Source organism: Thalassophryne amazonica, chromosome 10 (assembly GCF_902500255.1).
Source record: "Thalassophryne amazonica chromosome 10, fThaAma1.1, whole genome shotgun sequence".
NCBI classification, from domain to species: Eukaryota; Metazoa; Chordata; class Actinopteri; order Batrachoidiformes; family Batrachoididae; genus Thalassophryne; species Thalassophryne amazonica.
Window position 1 is genome coordinate 10317870 of NC_047112.1, and position 25441 is coordinate 10343310.

A 25441-nucleotide genomic window follows, 5' to 3' on the forward strand; every position below is an offset into this window, starting at 1 on the left:
TTTGCATGTAATTTGCCCCAAAACTCAAAGTACAGTGTTTCTGTCCCCGGAAGTAGAGAAATTACATCATACGAGGTCTGTCAATAAAGTAATGGTCCTTTTTATTTTTTTCAAAAACTATATGGATTTCATTCATATGTTTTTACGTCAGACATGCTTGAACCCTCGTGCGCATGCGTGAGTTTTTCCACTCCTGTCGGTGACGTCATTCGCCTGTGAGCACGCCTTGGGAAGGAATGGTCCCGCCCCCTCGTCGGATTTTCATTGTCTGGAAATGGCGGAATAAAAAGGACTTTTTTTCCATCAGAATTTTTTCAGAAGCTGTTAGAGACTGGCACCTGGAAACCATTCGAAAAAATTTATCTGGCTTTCGGTGAAAATTTTACGGGCTTCACAGAGAATAAGGTCTGTTACTACAGCTTTAAGGACCCCTTTAAGGACGCTCGGCGTGCCACGCTCCGAGCTGCGACGACGCGGCACAAGCCGCCGGACCATTTCTAAACGGATGGCTCTGTGGATACGAGACCGTCATGTGCTCTTTCTCTGGTTATCACAAGAGCTGGACATCAGCCATTTTCCGTCAGATTTCACTTTTAACAATATATTTTATCATGGAAAGCCGCGCGGAGGCTTCGTGCATCACAACCGATTCGCTTTGGAAGCGAGACAAAGGAACACCTCCGTTTCGGTGTGTCAGAGGACAAGTTTGGACATGTCTATCTCGGCTTTCAATGCTTACCAGTCCAGTAAGTATCAGTGAAATTGTGGAGAGCTGGACATGTCCAAACTTGTCCTCTGACACACCGAAACGGAGGTGTTCCTTTGTCTCGCTTCCAAAGCGAATCGGTCGTGACGCGCGAAGCCTCCGAAAATTTTCACCGAAAGCCAGATAAATGTTTCAAATGGTTTCCAGGTGCCAGTCTCTAACAGCTTCTGAAAAAATTCTGATGGGAAAAAAGTCCTTTTCATTCCGCCATTTCCAGACAATGAAAATCCGATGGGGCGGGACCACTCCTTCCCAAGGCGTGCTCACAGGCGAATGACGTCACCGACAGGCGTGGAAAAACTCACGCATGCGCACGAGGGTTCAAGCATGTTTGACGTAAAAACATATGAATGAAATCCATATAGTTTTGAAAAAAATAAAAAGGACCGTTACTTTATTGACAGACCTTGTATGCATCATATTTTACTCCTTTAGCGCCCGCCCTCAAATGACACTGTGGTGAACAACTGCAGTAAGCGGTTGAAGATGAGTTTGTTTTGTATCTGCAATGGTAAAATGTCTTTCAAGCATTTTAGGAAGGAATGGCATCAATACAAGCTGGCAAATGCTTTTGCATCCCAACTTTGTTTGGAATGTGTTTCAGACCTTAAGCATACTCCCAGGCACCCTCCAGGATCCTTGTGAGAGTGAAGAGCTGGTCGGTTGTTCCACAACCAGGATGGAACATGCATTGTTCCTCTTCAGTCAGAGGTTCGACTATTGGCTGAACCCTCCTTTCCAGCACCCTGGAATAAACTTTACCAGGGAGGCTGAGTATTGTGATGCCCCTGTAGTTGGCACACACTCTCTGGTCCCCCCCCTTTAAATATGGGGACCACCACCTCAGTTTGCCACTCCTTTGGCACTGTCCCAGACCTCAACGCAATGTTGAAGATCGAATCAATCAATCAACTCAATCAACTTTTTTTTTATATAGCGCGAAATCACAACAAACAGTTGCCCCAAGGCGCTTTATATTGTAAGGCAAGGCCATACAATAATTATGAAAAACCCCAACGGTCAAAACGACACCCTGTGAGCAAGCACTTGGCTACAGTGGGAAGGAAAAACTCCCTTTTAACAGGAAGAAACCTCCAGCAGAACCAGGCCTCAGGGAGGGGCAGTCTTCTGCCAAGACTGGTGGGGCTGAGGGAAGAACCAGGAAAAAGACATGCTGTGGAAGGGGGCAGAGATCGATCACTAATGATTAAATGCGGAGTGATGCATACAGAGCAAAAAGAGAAAGAAACAGTGCATCATGGGAACCCCCCCACAGTCTACGTCTAAAGCAGCATAACCAAGGGATAGTCCAGGGTCACCTGATCCAGCCCTAACTATAAGCCTTAGCGAAAAGGAAAGTTTTAAGCCTAATCTTAAAAGTAGAGAGGGTATCTGTCTCCCTGATCTGAATTGGGAGCTGGTTCCACAGGAGAGGAGCCTGAAAGCTGAAGGCTCTGCCTCCCATTCTACTCTTACAAACCCTAGGAACTACAAGTAAGCCTGCAGTCTGAGAGCGAAGCGCTCTAATGAGGTAATATGATACTACGAGGTCCCTAAGATAAGATGGGACCTGATTATTCAAAACCTTATAAGTAAGAAGAAGAATTTTAAATTCTATTCTAGAATTAACAGGAAGCCAATGAAGAGAGGCCAACACGGGTGAGATATGCTCTCTCCTGCTAGTCCCCGTCAGTACTCTAGCTGCAGCATTTTGAATTAACTGAAGGCTTTTTAGGGAACTTTTAGGACAACCTGATAATAATGAATTACAATAGTCCAGCCTAGAGGAAATAAATGCATGAATTAGTTTTTCAGCATCACTCTGAGACAAGACCTTTCTGATTTTAGAGATATTGCGTAAATGCAAAAAGGCAGTCCTACATATTTGTTTAATATGCGCTTTGAATGACATATCCTGATCAAAAATGACTCCAAGATTTCTCACAGTATTACTAGAGGTCAGGGAAATGCCATCCAGAGTAAAGATCTGGTTAGAGACCATGCTTCTAAGATTTGTGGGGCCAAGTACAATAACTTCAGTTTTATCTGAGTTTAAAAGCAGGAAATTAGAGGTCATCCATGTCTTTATGTCTGTAAGACAATCCTGCAGTTTAGCTAATTGGTGTGTGTCCTCTGGTTTCATGGATAGATAAAGCTGGGTATCATCTGCGTAGCAATGAAAATTTAAGCAATACCGTCTAATAATACTGCCTAAGGGAAGCATGTATAAAGTGAATAAAATTGGTCCTAGCACAGAACCTTGTGGAACTCCATAATTAACTTTAGTCTGTGAAGAAGATTCCCCATTTACATGAACAAACTGTAATCTATTAGACAAATATGATTCAAACCACCGCAGCGCAGTGCCCCTAATACCTATGACATGCTCTAATCTCTGTAATAAAATTGTATGGTCAACAGTATCAAAAGCAGCACTGAGGTCCAACAGAACAGCACAGAGATAAGTCCACTGTCCGAAGCCATAAGAAGATCATTTGTAACCTTCACTAATGCTGTTTCTGTACTATGATGAATTCTAAAACCTGACTGAACCTCTTCAAATAGACCATTCCTCTGCAGGTGATCATTGGCTGTTTTACAACTACCCTCTCAAGAAATCTTTGAGAGAAAGGAAGGTTGGAGATTGGCCTATAATTAGCTAAGATAGCTGGGTCAAGTGATGGCTTTTTAAGTAATGGTTTAATTACTGCCACCTTAAAAGCCTGTGGTACATAGCCAACTAACAAAGATAAGTTGATAATATTTAAGATTGAAGCATTAAATAATGGTAGGGCTTCCTTGAGCAGCCTGGCAGGAATGGGGTCTAATAAACATGTTGATGGTTTGGATGAAGTAACTAATGAAAATAACTCAGACAGAACAATCGGAGAGAAAGAGTCTAACCAAATCCCGCATCACTGAAGCAGCCAAAGATAACGATACATCTTTGGGATGATTATGAGTAATTTTTCTCTAATAGTCAAAATTTTGTTAACAAAGAAAGTCATGAAGTCATTACTAGTTAAAGTAAAGGAATACTCAGCTCAATAGAGCTCTGACTGTCAGCCTGGCTACAGTGCTGAAAAGAAACCTGGGGTTGTTCTTATTTTCTTCAATTAGTGATGAGTAGAAAGATGTCCTAGCTTTACGGAGGGCTTTTTTATAGAGCAACAAACTCTTTTTCCAGGCTAAGTGAAGATCTTCTAAATTAGTGAGACGCCATTTCCTCTCCAACTACGGGTTATCTGCTTTAAGCTACGAGTTTGTGGAGTTATACCACCGGAGTCAGACACTTCTGATTTAAAAGCTCTCTTTTTCAGAGGGCTACAGCATCCAAAGTTGTCTTCAATGAGGATGTAAAACTATTGACGAGATACTCTAACTCCCTTACAGAGTTTAGGTTAGCTACTCTGCTCTGTGTTGGTATATGACATTAGAGAACATAAAGAAGGAATCATATCCTTAACCTAGTTACAGCGCTTTCTGAAACACTTCTAGTGTAATGAAACTTATTCCCACTGCAGGGTAGTCCATCAGGGTAAATGTAAATGTTATTAAAAAATGATTCAGACAGAAGGGAGTTTTCAGGGAATACTGTTAAGTCTTCTATTTCCATACCATAAGTCAAAACAAGATCTAAGATATGATTAAAGTGGTGGGTTGGACTCATTTACTTTTGAGCAAGCCAATAGAGTCTAATAATAGATTAAATGCAGTGGTTTGAGGCTGTCATTCTCAGCATCTGTGTGGATGTTAAAATCGCCCACTATAAGTATCTTATCTGAGCTAAGCACTAAGTCAGACAGAAGGTCTGAAAAATTCACAGAGAAACTCACAGTACGACCAGGTGGACGATAGATAATAACAAATAAACACTGGTTTTTGGGACTTCCAATTTGGATGGAAAAGACTAAGAGACAAGCTTTCAAATGAATTAAAGCTCTGTCTAGGTTTTTGATTAATTAATAAGATGGAATGGAAGATTGCTGCTAATCCTCCGCCCCGGCCCGTACTACGAGCATTCTGACAGTTAGTGTGGACTCGGGGGTGTGGACTCATTTAAAACTAACATATTCCATCCTGCTGTAACCAGGTTTCTGTTAGGCAGAATAAATCTATACGTTGATCATTATTATATCATTTACCAACAGGGACTTAGAAGAGAGAGACCTATGTTTATAGACCACATTTAACTGTTTTAGTCTGTGGTGCAGTTGAAGGTGCTATTATTTTTTTCTTTTTGAATTTTTTTGCTTAAATAGATTTTTGCTGGTTATTGGTGGTCTTGGGAGCAGGCACCGTCTCTACGGATGGGGTAATGAGGGGATGGCAGGGGGAGAGAAGCTGAGAGAGGTGTATAAGACCACAGCTCTGCCTCCTGGTCCCAACGCTAGACAGTCACAGTTTAGAGGATCCAAGAAAATTGGCCAGATTTCTAGAAATGAGAGCTGCTCCATCTAAAGTGGGATGGATGCCGTCTCTCCTAACCAAGACCAGGTTTCCCACAGAAGCTTTGCCAATTATCTATGAAGCCCACCTCATTTTTTGGACACCACTCAAACAGCCAGGAATTCCAAGGAGAACATGCGGCTAAACATGTCACTCCCGGTCTGATTGGGGAGGGGCCCAGAGAAGACAAACAGAGTCCGACATTGTTTTTGCAAAGTTACACACCGATTTAATGTTAATTTTAGTGACCTCCGATTGGCGTAACCGAGTGTCATTACTGCCGACGTGAATTACAATCTTACCAAATTTACGCTTAGCCTTAGCCAGCAATTTCAAATTTCCTTCAATGTCGCCTGCTCTGGCCCCGGAAGACAATTGACAATGGTTGCTGGTGTCGCTAACTTCACATTTCTCAAAACAGAGTCGCCAATAACCAGAGTTTGATCCTCGGCGAGTGTATTGTCGAGTGGGGAAAAACTGTTTAGAGATGTGAACGGGTTGACGGTGTACACGGGGCTTCTGTTTAGGGCTACGCTTCCTCCTCACAGTCACCCAGCTCAGCCTGCTTTCCCGACTGCCCGGGATCTGCCAGGGGGGAACTAACGGCGGCTAAGCTACCTTGGTCCGCACCGACTACAGGGGCCTGGCTAGCTGTAGAATTTTCCACGGTGCGGAGCCGAGTCTCCAATTCGCCCAGCCTGGCCTCCAAAGCTACGAATAAGCTGCACTTATTACAAGTACCATTACTGAGGAATCGAATCAAATCAAATCAATTTTATTTATATAGCGCCAAATCACAACAACAGTTGCCCCAAGGCGCTTTATATTGTAAGGCAAAAGCCATACAATAATCACAGAAAAACCCCAACGGTCAAAATGACCCCCTATGAGCAAGCACTTGGCGACAGTGGGAAGGAAAAACTCCTTTTAACAGGAAGAAACCTCCAGCAGAACCAGGCTCAGGGAGGGAGATATCCTAGAAGAGACGTCTTATCCCTCCACACTCAGAACACTCAAAACCTTCAGCATTTCTGGATGGATCTCATCAACCCCTGGGTCCTTGCCACTGTGGCATTGTTTGTCTACCTCAGTGACTTCCACCAGGAAAATTGATGAAAATCCCCTATCAGCTTCCAGCTCTGCCCGTACTATAGAGGGAAGAGTTCCTCAAAGTGTTCCTTCCAGCTCCAGATTACATCCTCATTTGAGGTCAACAGAGTCCCATCCTTACTGTAGACAGCTTGGATGGTTCCCCGCTTTCCCCTCTTGAGGTGACTCATGGTCCACAGAAGCACCTTGGTGCTGACCGCAAGTCCTTCTTTGTGGTTGCTCCGAAATCCTCCCACCCCCTGTGCTTTGCCTCCCCCAGTAGAGGCTGCTGCCCTTCGGGCCTGTCGGTACCTTGCAACTGCCCCCGGAGTCCTCCAAGATAACATATCCTAGAAGGACTACTTCTTCAGTCGGATGGCTTCCCTGACCACCGGTGCCCCCACGGTGTTTGAGGGTTGCCGCCCCTTGAGACAACTAAGACCTTCAGGCCACAGCTCCCCCCTGCATTTTCAGCAATAGAAGCTTTGAACATTGCCTTTTCTGGTGAATGTGAGGCATTTTGTAAAGCGCCTTGAGCGTCTGATGCAGATGGAAAAGCACTATATAAATGCAGTCCATTTACCATTTAGGGAAAGATTTTCTCAACCTTTTGAACCGCTCATCGATTTCATATGGTTGAAACTGTGGGCACAGGTCCATCAACATCTCCCACCTGAGGTGACCCAACCAACAGAACCCCAATGTTATGCTTTTGAGACTCTGATCCCTGATGATATGAAAAGCCCCGTAGCATGGTCACAGCGAACATCCAGCCGACTGTAGACCCCCTGAATGCCTTATGGCCTCCAGATGCACTGTTGGCTGAGAAGGATACTTTCCTCTGCAAGCTGCCAGAGGACACTAATGAAACAGAGTACTGCCCTCTGGTGGTAGACGGTCTCCATTTGGAAAACACACACATTGCTGATGTAGCTCTGGCTCTTGGTCTGGAAGATCAGATATAAGTCAAAGTCTGTTTGACTCACTGAGCCAATTCAATCCTGACATTTTGTATGCACCACTAGGATCTGTACTCTCAAAACATGCTGAAGGGGATTGAGTCACTCATTCTTAGTCATTCCAGACCTACCACACTCAGTTTATATCAGAGGTGACCTCCTTGTCAGATTGGAAGTACAGGTGAACAGAATCAATCAGGTCCTCTGGTCTCTGACACGAGGACCCCACCTACTCCGATCCAGAGTATCTAAAGTCAGGCCAACTGATCCCTGATGCATGTCAGGTGATGAGTGATGGTCACATCACTATACCCGCCAACCTGAAGAATGCACCGCTCCGCCTCGTGATACATCCGGGACAACGGCTCCAACACCAACAGGTTGTCTCCCAGCCATCCAAGCTTTTCACCAAGTTGGGACTGTCCCTTGAAGCTACCCTTCTGAGCCTCAGAAACTGGACAACTCACTTGGTGGTACATAATCACACTGCCAAAGACATTTTGATTCCTAAAGCCACCCCACTGGGCTGATGACTCAGCACTGACTTTCAGGACATTGAGCTGAACATTCCAGTCCTCTGCCAAGTTCCTCCATTACTTCTCCCCTGTTCACAATGGGGCTGTAGTGTAGCATTAGGTGACAAGAGTGAGTTTTCATGCTAACATTACCCCATTATCATCATGTTATGTGATGCCTGTTAGCACTGTAAAATGCAGCAGCTCTAGCAATTTTTCATGCTAAACTTAGGCTATTAACATACGTTAATAAAATATATATTTTAAGTATTCTTATTTTTGGGACTTTTGGCTATATCAGAGTGGATTTATCCACGGGGATTTCACTAGTGGCCGCACATTTTAATCTATTATCAAAACATGACATGGGTTCACATTCAAGAAAAATGTTAGCACACATTTTACCTAAAAATGACAAGGAAAGACTCTGAGGTGGACTATGTTTTATTGCAATATAGCTAAAACAGAGGACTACGCTGGCTGCTTGAACATTGGATCTTCAGCCATGACATCCTCCAACATGGAGCCTCCAAGCTTAACAGCGGGGCAGCCAGCCGCCGTGGAGGTAGGGAAAGGCAGGATTGTGGATTCTGCTTTTCCAGAGCTATGTGGATCTTGGATGATGGACATCGTAGTTGGCTCGTCAGGGGCTGGAGCATCAGCGACTGCGGCGTCGGGGTCTGCAGCGGGCTGATCAGGAAAGGAGGGGATGACCATAGGCACGTCCACGTCCAAGGCAGGCAGTACCGTCACATTGCCCTCTGGATGGTCATGGTGGGTGGTTTCATGGGGGTGTGTATGATGATGGTGGTGGTGCTCATGGTCATGTAGGTGAGCATGCTTGTGGTCATGGTCCAGTGCGATCTCATGGTCGTGGTCATGGGTTGGCACACTAGCATCGTGGTGGTAGTTGTGATGGTGGTTTGGCGAGTCACCGCTGTGATCTTCTGCCTGTGCATGGTGAGCGTGGACGTGGTCATGGTTGTGGCCATGGTCGTGAGAGTGGTCATGAGCGTGCCTGAATGCACTGCCTGTACTGTGGTCATGAGTGTGATGGTGGTCACTGGTATTACTGTGCTTGTGGACGCTGTCATGATGTTCATGGCTCTTGGTATGGTCGTGCATGTGGTCATGGTTATTGTTTGGGTCATGTGCTTTCGTGTCATTGTGAGGGTGATCAGTTTGTCCACCAAGATTGTGCATCTTTTTCTCATGTTCAGCAGCCTGGAAAAAAGATTACGACAGAATTAGTCACCAAAATACAACAGTTTGCTAATTCTACAATTTTTATGTAAGGCCATCTGGCTGTTCTGTCTAAAAATAACTATCAGCTATTTTTTGGTGCCCCAAAATGTTCAAGAATTAACCTTGCAACTGCAGAGCAGGTATGAGGAGTTGGGACCAATACATAGACCAAGCTTCAAGTTCTGGTTTGACATTTCATCTGCATTGTCCCAAACCCACCCATGTAACTGGTTAGTGGCCTTAGCTGGGAAGTAACCTGGGTCAGACTAGCATCCTGCCCAGATGGGGTTATCCCTTTCACACTATTGTCCCGAGGAATAAACACCAGCACCAACGGGCCTCAGGGTCTATATAGGACTTTCTTCTTACTTTTAACCAAAGTAATACCCTTATTACTACTACCAAGGTGCCCTTAAGCAAGGCTCTTTATCTCCAGTAGGCCCAGTGGTTGACCTTTATGGGATGCTCACCACCCAAGTCACCAAGCCAACACTAAGCTGCAGTAAATTACCAACAGGGGATATTTAATATACACTTGTTCGTTCTTGTTCTTCTTGAATGTGAGGTTTCTCCTCATATGGGGAATCTCCTTTCTGTCTTTCTGAGGAAGCCTAAGCACTCCAGACACAAAAAGTCCCTTTTAAGATGTTCTCCCCTGTGCTATTCTGCCATTTCAAAGATTAGTCAAAGGTAAATTAGAAAAAATTGGTCAAAAAATGTTACTTGCATCAAGGCATGGTAAACATTGAAGAGACAAGATATGGTTTACCTCTGATTCATAGATCTCACACTCCACATTGACTGTATCATTATCATGAATGCCAACAGGACCAACTAGAAACTGCGGATGGTAATGAGAACCCTTGCAGAAACCTTTGTGCTGCACAGAGGAAAACACAATAACAAAGACACAAGAGCGGAGAGGGATTATGCTATGATGACATTTACAAGTCAAAATGAACATGCAAGAAAAATCTCTTGCTTATCATTGATATCAACTCGAAATATTAGACCTTGTTTGCACTATTCTTAAACTTATTCCTGCTCAACACCTCTTTCCTACATGAAGCATTATTTATGAAGAAAGAGATGAAACTGACTGCATGGTAGAGTGACACCAAAGACATGAAATACCACAATTTTGATATCTTTTTGCTTGTTACAGGTTCACTGATGATGAACGGTGTACAGCCAGAGATTAAATATTTTAGTGCAGAGATGCCAGACTTGCATGTCGGTATAGCTTAAAAAGTTATTTCTGAAAGCAATGAAAGGCATCAGTTGCTGATTATGTATGACTTCATCCTATGAGCTTTGTGTGACTTCATTATAAACTCATTCATACACATTCAATCATGAAGTCATTCAATCACAAATATTTTGCTAATCAGTGTATGCTTTTCATCATCCATCTAGGCTTCTTGGTTGTTGAGAGATACAAAAAAAAAAGTTTTTCAGTTCAAGTTTTCCTCGATTTTGACATTTGACTTTTGGCCAAACTACTCCACAATGTAATCACCTCAACATCTCTATATGAACAATATTCCACACAGCTTTCATCCATCTCGGCTTCTTGGTTGTTCAAATCAAGTAAAGTCTGTGAACATGCGCTGGTGCTGTGCTTCACCGTACCCAAACACCATGGAACCGCTTTGGGTCCTGGATAGCAGCCATCCAGGCAGACATTTGATGTGTGTTGCTTGGTTGTTGAGATACACAAAAAGGTTGTTGCCTCCTTCATAAATTCACTGGTTGCCTCTCCATGTTGGTGTGGACCAGCAATCTGTGTCCATCCAGCAATTTCTTTTTTACTAAAATGCATCCAATAAAATGTGTTGTCCACTGCATGTTATCTTTTCCTCTTGTATATTAGGGATTTAAAAGTCCTTGTGTTAAGTAACAACACAGGCTGTGATGTGCACAAGTGCTAAACTGAGCTTTTGTCCATTGTTAAACTTGCCCTCAGGGGAAACACTGTGTTACAAAATGAGTTCCACATACAGAAGAAAAAAAACAAAAAACCTGATATAAATTCTGGTGCAAGCCTGTATATAGAGGGGGTTCAGGAACCCCCGAACCCCCCCCCCGAGAATTCTGCAGATTTTTTCTGCTGATTTTTTTCTGATCTGGATATCAATGTTATGTATTTTCTTTTCATTGATAAAAGCAACAAGCACTAACTGTTACACAGCTATTATCACACACCCTCAAGTTTCAATTTCCTCTGCCAGAGTAATCCCTTAAGTGATGAAAGGGGAAACTGCTAGATAAAATTTCCCATGGGGGTTGAGAATTTTTGCTCCCTGGTCCCTATCCTCCTCTGATATCAAACAGATTAGTAGGCTTCTAAATACCCATGTAGACACACAATTACACTTGTCTGGTTTATAAAAACATGTTTGTATGTATAAGCTGAGAAATAAAGGGAGCTTCTCCTTCGACTTGCAAATACTGTAAAGGTGCAAATATTCGCGTGGGATTTATTATGCGAATTTCGCGAGTTAAACAAGGTCGCCAAATTAAATATCGCTATTTTAATACATAACGTACATATACGTACATATTCATAATGTAAACGCAAATATTAATACCGCTAAATACGAGGTCTGTTAGAAAACTATCCGACCTTTTTATTTTTTGCAAAAACTATATGGATTTGAATCATGTGTGCTTGCATCAGCCAAACTTGAACCTTCGTGCGCATGCGTTATTGCGTCATTCGCAACCGACAGGCAGGTATAAAGTCTGCATTAATGTTATCTTGGTTCTTTCTGGGTGGTTCTTATGGCAACTGATCCAATCCCAAGCAAGGACTTTTATAAAAATGTATTTCCTAAAATGATACATTTGGGTTTCAAATGAAATTTATGTAGCTTTTTACCCCTTGAAATCCTCAAAAAGCTTCTGCTTCGGGGGGCTTTGCCCCCTGAGCCCCCCACGATGGCGTTGCCCCTTGACCCCACCGGGGGCCCTGCGGCCACTGGACCCCCAACTCAAGGATTTGAACCCCCCCTTTCCCCTTTCATTCCTATATACAGCCCTGTGGTGTAACTAGTTTTTTCCTTTTCACACTGCATTTTGTAACAGGTGAAATTTATACTCCAAAAACACAGTAATTAAACATTTTAAGGCACTCCTTAAGAACATGTTTTTAAGTTGATCTAGCAAGTCATATTTGGCAGTTCAGCCGTCCAGAGAAGATTTATTGTCATGATCAGAGGACTTTCCACCAGAGGTTTCTTTAGAAAGTGTTCTATGGTTGTACAAGCCCACTTTCACTTTTACAAACATTATATTAACAGCAACAATTCTGTCTGTTGACCTTTAAGTGATGAACAAAATCCTTCGGTGTAACTCACAGCAAACTCGCAGTCCATAGGTGGACAGTTCTCAGCCGTCAGGTTCTCTGCACTCTTCTTGCAGGTGGTCTCTTGGATGATGTATTCTGCAATGTAAATCTCTGCTATGCCAAACTGAAGACACACACAGAAAGAAACCCTTCACCAAAAATTCTGCACCATTAGATATTCGATCAGCAGCAGCCAACGAGCAGGTGGATCTTGTGGCCGAGTGGCTGATTGATGTTTTGGTATTTGTACGTGTAGAGCTGAGAGCTGACCTGAGCGAGGGCGCGGGAGATATGGTGCAGAGTGAAGTAGTTGGTGTAATTGTCTCTGTGTTGAACTTCTTCAGAGACAGATCAATAGTTTTCTGAATCTCAGGCTTTGCTTGTCAAGAAAGCTTGGACAGTCCGGACACACTGCCCAAACTTTTTGCTGAAACTCAAACAGAGAGATTTCTGTGTATTTTGGACAGTTTTTTTAAAATAATGGATTAAAAATGATGTTTTTTTTTTTTAAAAACATGGATAATTGTGAAATAGTACAAAGGAGAAAACAGTCGTTTGTTGCAGTCCGACTCGTCAGCACTCACATATGTCTTGGTGTTGATGTTGGCCAGACGGAGCAGTGTGAAGATATAACCTTCCTGACGATCTTTGTTGATCATGTCGAGGGCCTCTCCTGCGACAGAAATGGCCGCCTCGTCCTTGCACGAGAGGGCCGACGGTTGCACATCGGGTGCACAGTGGACGTGCACGTACACCAACAACAGAGACAAGAGCACAACCTGCTTCATGATGGCAACAGGAATGACCACAGGACACAGTGAAGGACGTGATTTTATACCCCGTTAATGTTCACTGGAGGCTGAGCCCACTCAGGGTCACTGAACTGGGGGTCAGTGACCCTGAGTGGGTTGCAGTGGCAAAGCAAACCCCTGCAGGCAAACATAACCAAGTGACTCATGTCTTCCTAAAACCCACATCGACAAAACACCAGATAAATTTTCGTGCTCGTAGAAGGACACTGTGATTGTTTTAGAACTTTGTTTCCTTTTTTTTATGAACTGTCATTATTTGTTTGAATGTTTGTCATTGTGAGGTCTTACAGCAGAATCATTGTTGTCTGCAGTGGAACGCTGTGACAAGACAACGGCAGACGCAGTAACCATCCACCAGAAGCTGCAACTGGTTCTTCTAAAGTGTTAACATTGACGTGTTTGTGCTCACTGTGATATATACAGTCAACGCCAACAACACCAACTAAAAGGAGCACGAGTTAGTCAACATGTGGCTTTCTTATTTGTACTCACCGTTTCTTCATTTAGAAACAATCTACAACAATAAGTTGTCCATAAGGTCAATTGTAAGTTGATTTTTGTTATTTTGTTATTTTGTTGATCTATTTTCATCAAAATGAACTTCTCAAATGAATAAACAGTCGAGACTTTGCCACACACTTGAGCAGTTTTGTCGCCATCTAGCGGGCAGTGTGAGCATTTCAGCGCTTCTGGTACATTTCCTACTCGACACCCAAAATTCAGTGAAAAAAAAGGCATTTATAAATGTCAGAAATACATGATTTTTTTTTTTTTTTGGCACAGAAAGCTTTGACGCCCCAGTACTAATGTATAAAATTTTTTATTTTGACAGTTTTACGGTTGTGGAGTTTTAAGATACAAAAGTTTGCTGGCAGGATGTATGGAAGGGTGAAATTTCTCCTGAAAGGCATAACTTACAGTTGTGAAGAAATTACATTCAGAACTCCTCAAAATAAACCAATACGCACTATGTAGTTTGCAAATACTGAACTGTATTAACAAACTCTGTATTATATTCAAAGCACGGTTACCAGCACTAGTCCCACATTCATGCTTGAAAGTTTTAGTGCACAGCTAGTATTATTTTACAGTGCAAGGGAGGTTATAGGTAGTAGTGATACACTTATAACCCACTTTTTAGTTAATCAATGTACACTAACCCAAGGTACCTTCATGATTCTCCAGTTTGATCAAGATTTGAGGCAGGGTTTTTTTGGTCATAAGCCCACCTCTCTAACTCTAAGACCTTAAAGTCCAAGTTAGCAGCCAGTGATTTATGTGTTACTTGAAGACGCTTCTCATAGCTGCACATATAAGCCACTGCAAGTGTATCAACTTAAAAACAAAATAAAGTAGAAATACAATGTAACAATTTAAAAAAAGAAATTTGTGAAGTTATGAGTTTATATCTTTGGACATGTTGTCTTTATTTGGATGAATTTAAATGAAATACAATGCAAAGACTAGAAAAACACCCGTTAGCCTTTTTTGAGTTCCACCATAGTTGTTAGCCTTTTGTTCTTTGGTTTGTGGATTTCTTTCCCCTTGTGGTTCCCCTTTTAGTTTATGTTTGTTTTCTATCAACCCCCAGGGTTCCTTGAGGTTTGTGACACATCTTTGTCAGTTTCTGTGTGTTCGTGGTATGCCGCTGTCACCCGGTCTCCCCACAGGTGGGGCACATTTCCAATCACACCACCTGTCGCTCATCTGTTTGTTTGTGTCACCGTTTAGTCCTGCACTGTTCCCCTTTGAGTTTGCCAGATGATTCTTTGTCACTTCTGGTGAGTTTGCTATTCGTGACATCTTTGTATTAACTGCCTTTTATCTAATCATAGTTGTGTGCTGTCTTCCGCTGTCCGCGTTTTTGTTTGAGTTCTACATTTACTCCTGTTGTGCTCATTTGGACACTTTCTGTTTGTGGGACTGGACTTCTAAATCGTAAATAAATCGCCTTTGTTTTCCCTTTACATCCTGTGTGGCTACTGTCTGTATTTTGGGTTATTCTGTAACTGATGACAGAACAGTTTCACAACTCAGAAGGCAGTGGTCATTCACACTGTCAGCAGACTAAAACACACAATGACAGAATCAGCCACTGGTCATAAAGGCACTTTTTTCAGATGGTGGCATGACACCATACCCAATAAATTCCAGATGTACATAAAGGAAAAGTTTGGAAGCCTCTGGGTGAACACTTACCCACAATGCAGTTATGCAAGTCAGTTTTCCAACAGGGAGGATTAATAATAAGGGTGTGCATCTCTCCAAACAGTACATGTGATTCTGGAATGATACTTTTTTTTTTATTGTGGATCCAGTTCAATATGATACAATTCTGTCTAACGATGACACTAATTTTTCCGTGATAACCTAAAGTTACCTTCATCTTCTTCTTCTTCCGGCTGCTCCCATTAGGGGGCACCACAGTACATCAATCGTTTCCATCTCACCCTGTCCTCTGTATCTCCCTCTGTCACACCAACCACCTGCATGTCCTCCCTCAGTACATCCATAAACCTCATCTTTGGCCTCCTTCTTCTCCTGCCTGGTGGCTCCACCCTTTGCCTGGCCAATCAGTATAAATCAAATCCTTTTCTCCTTCCTTACTATTCAACATCTTGTACAGCTTACTATATGCCTTGTCCCTAGCCTTGCCACTTCTCTTTTTGCCTTATGCCGCATCTCCTTGTACTCCTGTCTACTTTCTTCATCTCCTACGACTATCCCAATTCTTTTTTGCCAACCTCTTTCTCCTTATGCTTTCCCAGACACCCAGTACCTTCCTAACTGTCTCCCTCAGTTGTTGTTAACCTGGGCTTCAACCAATTGGGTATGGAAATTTGATTTGTACTCTTCATGATCATTTCTAGGGTTGGGATGATGAATGAAAAACATTAGTCGATGAGTTGGGTACCATTAGTCATCGACTAGTCGATGACTAAATTTGACATTGAATGAATTCAGCCCATTTTGAATCTTCATCGTGACATTTATTTTCACAAATATGAGCACAAAATCACAAATACAAAAAACAAAAACATTAGCATAAAGACCTGCATTCATTTACTAGGCATAGCTACCTGACTAATTCCTGCCTCCAAGGTCCAGCAGGTCTATTCTTTTGAGGGCTAAATTAACTTAAGAAATGTCTTTCGACTAGTTGACTAATAAAAATAGTCGACTAGTCAGATGTTGGCTAGTCATAGTCGACAATTACAACTAGTCATCCCATCCCTCATGATTTTGGCTTGTTTTATGTTGGATGCCCTTCCTGATGAAGTCTACTCATTTATCTGGGCTTGGGGCTGGCATTCAGAATGTGGCTGCACACCCCATGTGGCTGAGTTTTTCTCTGATATATAATCCATTAAAAATGACAAAAATACAGCAGCAGCATTTTTGTGACCAAGACACTGTCAAACCATGCTGATATCTTTGCGGAAGAATGAAGGTCCAAGTCTTCATGTATTGTTGCTTCCTCTCTTACTGTATGGTTGTGAGACTTGGATTGGAACCAGTGACCTAAGATGTCTTTGGTACTAGGTCTCTTTGGAGGTTCCTTTGGTACCAGTTGAATGGAATGAGTTTGTGTCAATTGAAAGGTGACTTAGGGAAACTCAGATGAGAAGTATCTCTTGTGAAGGAGCATCAGCTTTGACATTTTAGACATGTGACGTGTTTCTCTTTGCATGAACAGCACTCAGGTGTAATAGTGAATACAGCAGTGTGACCCCAGTGGAGAGAACAGACGAAGCTGTAAGCTTTGATTGTACCAAATAAGGCATACCTGGAAAAAGGAAAAAGGTGTAGTTCCTTGTCTGTCTCGTGAGGTTGGCACCAAAAATGAGCTGGTTCCCATTCAAGTCCATGTTAAAATGTCCAAATTTAGAACAGAAATAAATGTGTTTGCAGCCTGGTTCAAAAACGTTTTTGGTCTAAATAGTAAGTTTCCCCAACCATGGCAACTTTAATGGGGTGATTTTTTTCTAACTTCTTAGTTTCAGATGTTTTAAACCATTAAATTATGCATAATTTGGGGTGTGGTCACTTTGAGTGACAGCTCGCTGAATTGAGACTTTAGACTCAGAATGCCAGTTACTCAAAGGTCGCTAGCTGTAGCTGCTAGCTGTTGTGGGGTTGTGTCTGTCGCATTGAGCTTTTTATTACAAATATCTGTGATACTTTGGCTTGTTGTGTGGTGAAATATATCAGATCATCAAAGATGTCTGTGCATTAATATTTGTACTGAGTGAAATTGTTGTCTCATTTAATGTTGTATGCTAACTGCATTAGCACATTTAGCAAATACTGATTACTTGATACATTAGGTCACTTTAATGCACAATTACTGAAAAAAATAAGCAGGTCATAATTTTTAATCCTCATGCCAAAGGAAACAGTTTTGTGAACCACCACTCAGTTTCCAACAATATGATGTAATAAACACTGAGGTTAGCTTGTTAGCTTAGCTTGAATTTTGACTCAAAGATGAGGATGTGCTCGGGTTTCCTTCATCTCACACAGATCATGCACAGTGTTGTCCATGTGCCACATCTTTGGCCCTGACATTTGTGTACCCCTATGACTCCTGGAATAGGCACCAGCTCACCTGTGACCCTTAACAGGGCAGCACAGTGTTGTTTGAATCCTGCATGATATCGCTAGATTTGGCCACTTATGGGGACAACCTTTCCGGTTGTGCAATATATACACAAAAATTCACACTGGAAAATGGTGTACCATTTTTGGCTGCAATTACTGAAGCGGTCGTGAAAAGTTTTCGGTTCGGTGGAGAAGGAAAGATGAGGTAAATGTGAGCGGTCATGTCAGTAAGTATTAGCCTACACAGCTAACCAGAGTAGCTGTGTTCTCTCACATGCGAAACCGCCTCAACACGTTTGTGCTCTGGGTTATAAAACAAACTGCAACACATGTCCACTTTCCACCACATCATCACTTTTTCTTTGCATTTTCACTTTGTTTGCATGTAATTTGCCCCAAAACTCAAAGTACAGTGTTTCTGTCCCCGGAAGTAGAGAAATTACATCATACGAGGTCTGTCAATAAAGTAATGGTCCTTTTTATTTTTTTCAAAAACTATATGGATTTCATTCATATGTTTTTACGTCAGACATGCTTGAACCCTCGTGCGCATGCGTGAGTTTTTCCACTCCTGTCGGTGACGTCATTCGCCTGTGAGCACGCCTTGGGAAGGAATGGTCCCGCCCCCTCGTCGGATTTTCATTGTCTGGAAATGGCGGAAAAAGGACTTTTTTTCCATCAGAATTTTTTCAGAAGCTGTTAGAGACTGGCACCTGGAAACCATTCGAAAAAATTTATCTGGCTTTCGGTGAAAATTTTACGGGCTTCACAGAGAATAAGGTCTGTTACTACAGCTTTAAGGACCCCTTTAAGGACGCTCGGCGTGCCACGCTCCGAGCTGCGACGACGCGGCACAAGCCGCCGGACCATTTCTAAACGGATGGCTCTGTGGATACGAGACCGTCATGTGCTCTTTCTCTGGTTATCACAAGAGCTGGACATCAGCCATTTTCCGTCAGATTTCACTTTTAACAATATATTTTATCATGGAAAGCCGCGCGGAGGCTTCGTGCATCACAACCGATTCGCTTTGGAAGCGAGACAAAGGAACACCTCCGTTTCGGCGTGTCAGAGGACAAGTTTGGACATGTCTATCTCGGCTTTCCATGCTTACCAGTCCAGTAAGTATCAGTGAAATTGTGGAGAGCTGGACATGTCCAAACTTGTCCTCTGACACACCGAAACGGAGGTGTTCCTTTGTCTCGCTTCCAAAGCGAATCGGTCGGACGCGCGAAGCCTCCGAAAATTTTCACCGAAAGCCAGATAAATGTTTCAAATGGTTTTCCAGGTGCCAGTCTCTAACAGCTTCTGAAAAAATTCTGATGGGAAAAAAGTCCTTTTCATTCCGCATTTCCAGACAATGAAAATCCGATGGGGCGGGACCACTCCTTCCCAAGGCGTGCTCACAGGCGAATGACGTCACCGACAGGCGTGGAAAAACTCACGCATGCGCACGAGGGTTCAAGCATGTTTGACGTAAAAACATATGAATGAAATCCATATAGTTTTTGAAAAAAATAAAAAGGACCGTTACTTTATTGACAGACCTTGTATGCATCATATTTTACTCCTTTAGCGCCCGCCCTCAAATGACACTGTGGTGAACAACTGCAGTAAGCGGTTGAAGATGAGTTTGTTTTGTATCTGCAATGGTAAAAATGTCTTTCAAGCATTTTAGGAAGGAATGGCATCAATACAAGCTGGCAAATGCTTTTGCATCCCAACTTTGTTTGGAATGTGTTTCAGACCTTAAGCATACTCCCAGGCACCCTCCAGGATCCTTGTGAGAGTTGAAGAGCTGGTCGGTTGTTCCACAACCAGATGGAACATGCATTGTTCCTCTTCAGTCAGAGGTTCGACTATTGGCTGAACCCTCCTTTCCAGCACCCTGGAATAAACTTTACCAGGGAGGCTGAGTATTGTGATGCCCCTGTAGTTGGCACACACTCTCTGGTCCCCCCCCTGTAAATATGGGGACCACCACCGTCAGTTTGCCACTTCCTTTGGCACTGTCCCAGACCTCAACGCAATGTTGAAGATCGATCAATCAATCAACTCAATCAACTTTTTTTTATATAGCCGCGAAATCACAACAAACAGTTGCCCCAAGGCGCTTTATATTGTAAGGCAAGGCCATACAATAAATTAGGAAAAAACCCAACGGTCAAAAGACACCCGGTGAGCAAGCACTTGGCTACAGTGGGAAGGAAAAACTCCCTTTTAAACAGGAAGAAACCTCCAGCAGAACCAGGCCTCAGGGAGGGGGCAGTCTTCTGCCAAGACTGGTTGGGGCTGATGGAAAGAACCAGGAAAAAGACATGCTGTGGAAGGGGGCAGAGATCGATCACTAATGATTCAATGCGGAGTGATGCATACAGAGCAAAAAGAGAAAGAAACAGTGCATCATGGGAACCCCCCCACAGTCTACGTCTAAAGCAGCATAACCAAGGGATAGTCCGGGTCACCTGAATCCAGCCCTAACTATAAGCCTTAGCGAAAAGGAAAGTTTTAAGCCTAATCTTAAAAGTAGAGAGGTATCTTTCCTCCCTGATCGAATTGGGGAGCTGGTTTCCACAGGAGAGGAGCCTGAAAAGCTGAAGGCTCTGCCTCCCATTCTACTCTTACAAACCCTAGGAACTACAAGTAAGCCTGCAGTCTGAGAGGCGAAGCGATCTAATGAGGTATATGATACACGAGGTCCCTAAGATAAGATGGGACCTGATTATTCAAAACCTTATAAGTAAGAAGAAGGATTTTAAATTCTATTCTAGAATTAACAGGAAGCCAATGAAGAGAGGCCAACACGGGTGAGATATGCTCTCTCCTGCTAGTCCCCGTCAGTACTCTAGCTGCAGCATTTTGAATTAACTGAAGGCTTTTTAGGGAACTTTTAGGACAACCTGATAATAATGAATTACAATAGTCCGCCTAGAGGAAATAAATGCATGAATTAGTTTTTCAGCATCACTCTGAGACAAGACCTTTCTGATTTTAGAGATATTGCGTAAATGCAAAAAGGCAGTCCTACATATTTGTTTAATATGCGCTTTGAATGACATATCCTGATCAAAAATGACTCCAAGATTCTCACAGTATTACTAGAGGTCAGGGAAATGCCATCCAGAGTAAAGATCTGGTTAGAGACCATGCTTCTAAGATTTGTGGGGCCAAGTACAATAACTTCAGTTTTATCTGAGTTTAAAAGCAGGAAATTAGAGGTCATCCATGTCTTTATGTCTGTAAGACAATCCTGCAGTTTAGCTAATTGGTGTGTGTCCTCTGGTTTCATGGATAGATAAAGCTGGGTATCATCTGCGTAGCAATGAAAATTAAGCAATACCGTCTAATAATACTGCCTAAGGGAAGCATGTATAAAGTGAATAAAATTGGTCCTAGCACAGAACCTTGTGGAACTCCATAATTAACTTTAGTCTGTGAAGAAGATTCCCCATTTACATGAACAAACTGTAATCTATTAGACAAATATGATTCAAACCACCGCAGCGCAGTGCCCTAATACCTATGACATGCTCTAATCTCTGTAATAAAATTGTATGGTCAACAGTATCAAAAGCAGCACTGAGGTCCAACAGAACAGCACAGAGATAAGTCCACTGTCCGAAGCCATAAGAAGATCATTTGTAACCTTCACTAATGCTGTTTCTGTACTATGATGAATTCTAAAACCTGACTGAACCTCTTCAAATAGACCATTCCTCTGCAGGTGATCAGTTAGCTGTTTTACAACTACCCTCTCAAGAATCTTTGAGAGAAAAGGAAGGTTGGAGATTGGCCTATAATTAGCTAAGATAGCTGGGTCAAGTGATGGCTTTTTAAGTAATGGTTTAATTACTGCCACCTTAAAAGCCTGTGGTACATAGCCAACTAACAAAGATAAGTTGATAATATTTAAGATTGAAGCATTAAATAATGGTAGGGCTTCCTTGAGCAGCCTGGCAGGAATGGGGTCTAATAAACATGTTGATGGTTTGGATGAAGTAACTAATGAAAATAACTCAGACAGAACAATCGGAGAGAAAGAGTCTAACCAAATACCGGCATCACTGAAAGCAGCCAAAGATAACGATACATCTTTGGGATGATTATGAGTAATTTTTTCTCTAATAGTCAAAATTTTGTTAACAAAGAAAGTCATGAAGTCATTACTAGTTAAAGTTAAAGGAATACTCAGCTCAATAGAGCTCTGACTGTCAGCCTGGCTACAGTGCTGAAAAGAAACCTGGGGTTGTTCTTATTTTCTTCAATTAGTGATGAGTAGAAAGATGTCCTAGCTTTACGGAGGGCTTTTTTATAGAGCAACAAACTCTTTTTCCAGGCTAAGTGAAGATCTTCTAAATTAGTGAGACGCCATTTCCTCTCCAACTTACGGGTTATCTGCTTTAAGCTACGAGTTTGTGAGTTATACCACGGAGTCAGACACTTCTGATTTAAAGCTCTCTTTTTCAGAGGGGCTACAGCATCCAAAGTTGTCTTCAATGAGGATGTAAAACTATTGACGAGATACTCTAACTCCCTTACAGAGTTTAGGTAGCTACTCTGCTCTGTGTTGGTATATGACATTAGAGAACATAAAGAAGGAATCATATCCTTAAACCTAGTTACAGCGCTTTCTGAAACACTTCTAGTGTAATGAAACTTATTCCCCACTGCAGGGTAGTCCATCAGGGTAAATGTAAATGTTATTAAAAAATGATCAGACAGAAGGGAGTTTTCAGGGAATACTGTTAAGTCTTCTATTTCCATACCATAAGTCAAAACAAGATCTAAGATATGATTAAAGTGGTGGGTGGACTCATTTACTTTTTGAGCAAAGCCAATAGAGTCTAATAATAGATTAAATGCAGTGTTGAGGCTGTCATTCTCAGCATCTGTGTGGATGTTAAAATCGCCCACTATAAGTATCTTATCTGAGCTAAGCACTAAGTCAGACAGAAGGTCTGAAAATTCACAGAGAAACTCACAGTAACGACCAGGTGGACGATAGATAATAACAAATAAAACTGGTTTTTGGGACTTCCAATTTGGATGGAAAAGACTAAGAGACAAGCTTTCAAATGAATTAAAGCTCTGTCTAGGTTTTTGATTAATTAATAAGATGGAATGGAAGATTGCTGCTAATCCTCCGCCCCGGCCCGTACTACGAGCATTCTGACAGTTAGTGTGACTCGGGGGTGTTGACTCATTTAAACTAACATATTCATCCTGCTGTAACCAGGTTTCTGTTAGGCAGAATAAATCTATACGTTGATCAATTATTATATCATTTACCAACAGGGACTTAGAAGAGAGAGACCTAATGTTTAATAGACCACATTTAACTGTTTTAGTCTGTGGTGCAGTTGAAGGTGCTATTATTTTTTTCTTTTTGAATTTTTTTGCTTAAATAGATTTTTGCTGGTTATTGGTGGTCTGGGAGCAGGCACCGTCTCTACGGGGATGGGGTAATGAGGGGATGGCAGGGGGAGAGAAGCTGCAGAGAGGTGTATAAGACCACAGCTCTGCCTCCTGGTCCCAACGCTAGACAGTCACAGTTTAGAGGATCCAAGAAAATTGGCCAGATTTCTAGAAATGAGAGCTGCTCCATCTAAAGTGGGATGGATGCCGTCTCTCCTAACAAGACCAGGTTTTCCCCAGAAGCTTTGCCAATTATCTATGAAGCCCACCTCATTTTTTGGACACCACTCAAACAGCCAGGAATTCAAGGAGAACATGCGGCTAAACATGTCACTCCCGGTCTGATTGGGGAGGGGCCCAGAGAAGACAACAGAGTCCGACATTGTTTTTGCAAAGTTACACACCGATTTAATGTTAATTTTAGTGACCTCCGATTGGCGTAACCGAGTGTCATTACTGCCGACGTGAATTACAATCTTACCAAATTTACGCTTAGCCTTAGCCAGCAATTTCAAATTTCCTTCAATGTCGCCTGCTCTGGCCCCCGGAAGACAATTGACAATGGTTGCTGGTGTCGCTAACTTCACATTTCTCAAAACAGAGTCGCCAATAACCAGAGTTTGATCCTCGGCGAGTGTATTGTCGAGTGGGGAAAAACGGTTAGAGATGTGAACGGGTTGACGGTGTACACGGGGCTTCTGTTTAGGGCTACGCTTCCTCCTCACAGTCACCCAGTCAGCCTGCTTTCCCGACTGCCCGGGATCTGCCAGGGGGGAACTAACGGCGGCTAAGCTACCTTGGTCCGCACCGACTACAGGGGCCTGGCTAGCTGTAGAATTTTCCACGGTGCGGAGCCGAGTCTCCAATTCGCCCAGCCTGGCCTCCAAAGCTACGAATAAGCTGCACTTATTACAAGTACCATTACTGAGGAATCGAATCAAATCAAATCAATTTTATTTATATAGCGCCAAATCACAACAACAGTTGCCCCAAGGCGCTTTATATTGTAAGGCAAAAGCCATACAATAATCACAGAAAAACCCCAACGGTCAAAATGACCCCCTATGAGCAAGCACTTGGCGACAGTGGGAAGGAAAAACTCCCTTTTAACAGGAAGAAACCTCCAGCAGAACCAGGCTCAGGGAGGGGCAGATATCCTAGAAGAGACGTCTTATCCCTCCACACTCAGAACACTCAAAACCTTCAGCATTTCTGGATGGATCTCATCAACCCCTGGGTCCTTGCCACTGTGGCATTGTTTGTCTACCTCAGTGACTTCCACCAGGAAAATTGATGAAAATCCCCTATCAGCTTCCAGCTCTGCCCGTACTATAGAGGGAAGAGTTCCTCAAAGTGTTCCTTCCAGCTCCAGATTACATCCTCATTTGAGGTCAACAGAGTCCCATCCTTACTGTAGACAGCTTGGATGGTTCCCCGCTTTCCCCTCTTGAGGTGACTCATGGTCCACAGAAGCACCTTGGTGCTGACCGCAAGTCCTTCTTTGTGGTTGCTCCGAAATCCTCCCACCCCCTGTGCTTTGCCTCCCCCACAGTAGAGGCTGCTGCCCTTCGGGCCTGTCGGTACCTTGCAACTGCCCCCGGAGTCCTCCAAGATAACATATCCTAGAAGGACTACTTCTTCAGTCGGATGGCTTCCCTGACCACCGGTGCCCACCACGGTGTTTGAGGGTTGCCGCCCCTTGAGACAACTAAGACCTTCAGGCCACAGCTCCCCCCTGCATTTTCAGCAATAGAAGCTTTGAACATTGCCTTTTCTGGTGAATGTGAGGCATTATTTGTAAAGCGCCTTGAGCGTCTGATGCAGATGGAAAAGCACTATATAAATGCAGTCCATTTACCATTTAGGGAAAGATTTTCTCAACCTTTTTGAACCGCTCATCGATTTCATATGGTTGAAACTGTGGGCACAGGTCCATCAACATCTCCCACCTGAGGTGACCCAACCAACAGAACCCCAATGTTATGCTTTTGAGACTCTGATCCCTGATGATATGAAAAGCCCACGTAGCATGGTCACAGCGAACATCCAGCCGACTGTAGACCCCCTGAATGCCTTATGGCCTCCAGATGCACTGTTGGCTGAGAAGGATACTTTCCTCTGCAAGCTGCCAGAGGACACTAATGAAACAGAGTACTGCCCTCTGGTGGTAGACGGTCTCCATTTGGAAAACACACACATTGCTGATGTAGCTCTGGCTCTTGGTCTGGAAGATCAGATAT

At 42.9% G+C, this 25441-nt stretch overlaps 1 protein-coding gene across 1 annotated transcript in view; it reads right to left on the reverse strand.

The window, feature by feature from the left end:
- Nucleotides 1-8212: 8212 nt before the first annotated feature.
- Nucleotides 8213-25441, reverse strand: part of LOC117518323 (fetuin-B-like) — a 34409-nt gene continuing 17180 nt past the window's right edge. Inside the window, exon 8 of the mRNA XM_034179424.1 lies at nt 8213-8453. Within this exon, the coding sequence (XP_034035315.1) occupies nt 8250-8453 (204 nt within the window). The 3' untranslated portion in view covers nt 8213-8249. The remainder of the gene's footprint in view (nt 8454-25441) is intronic.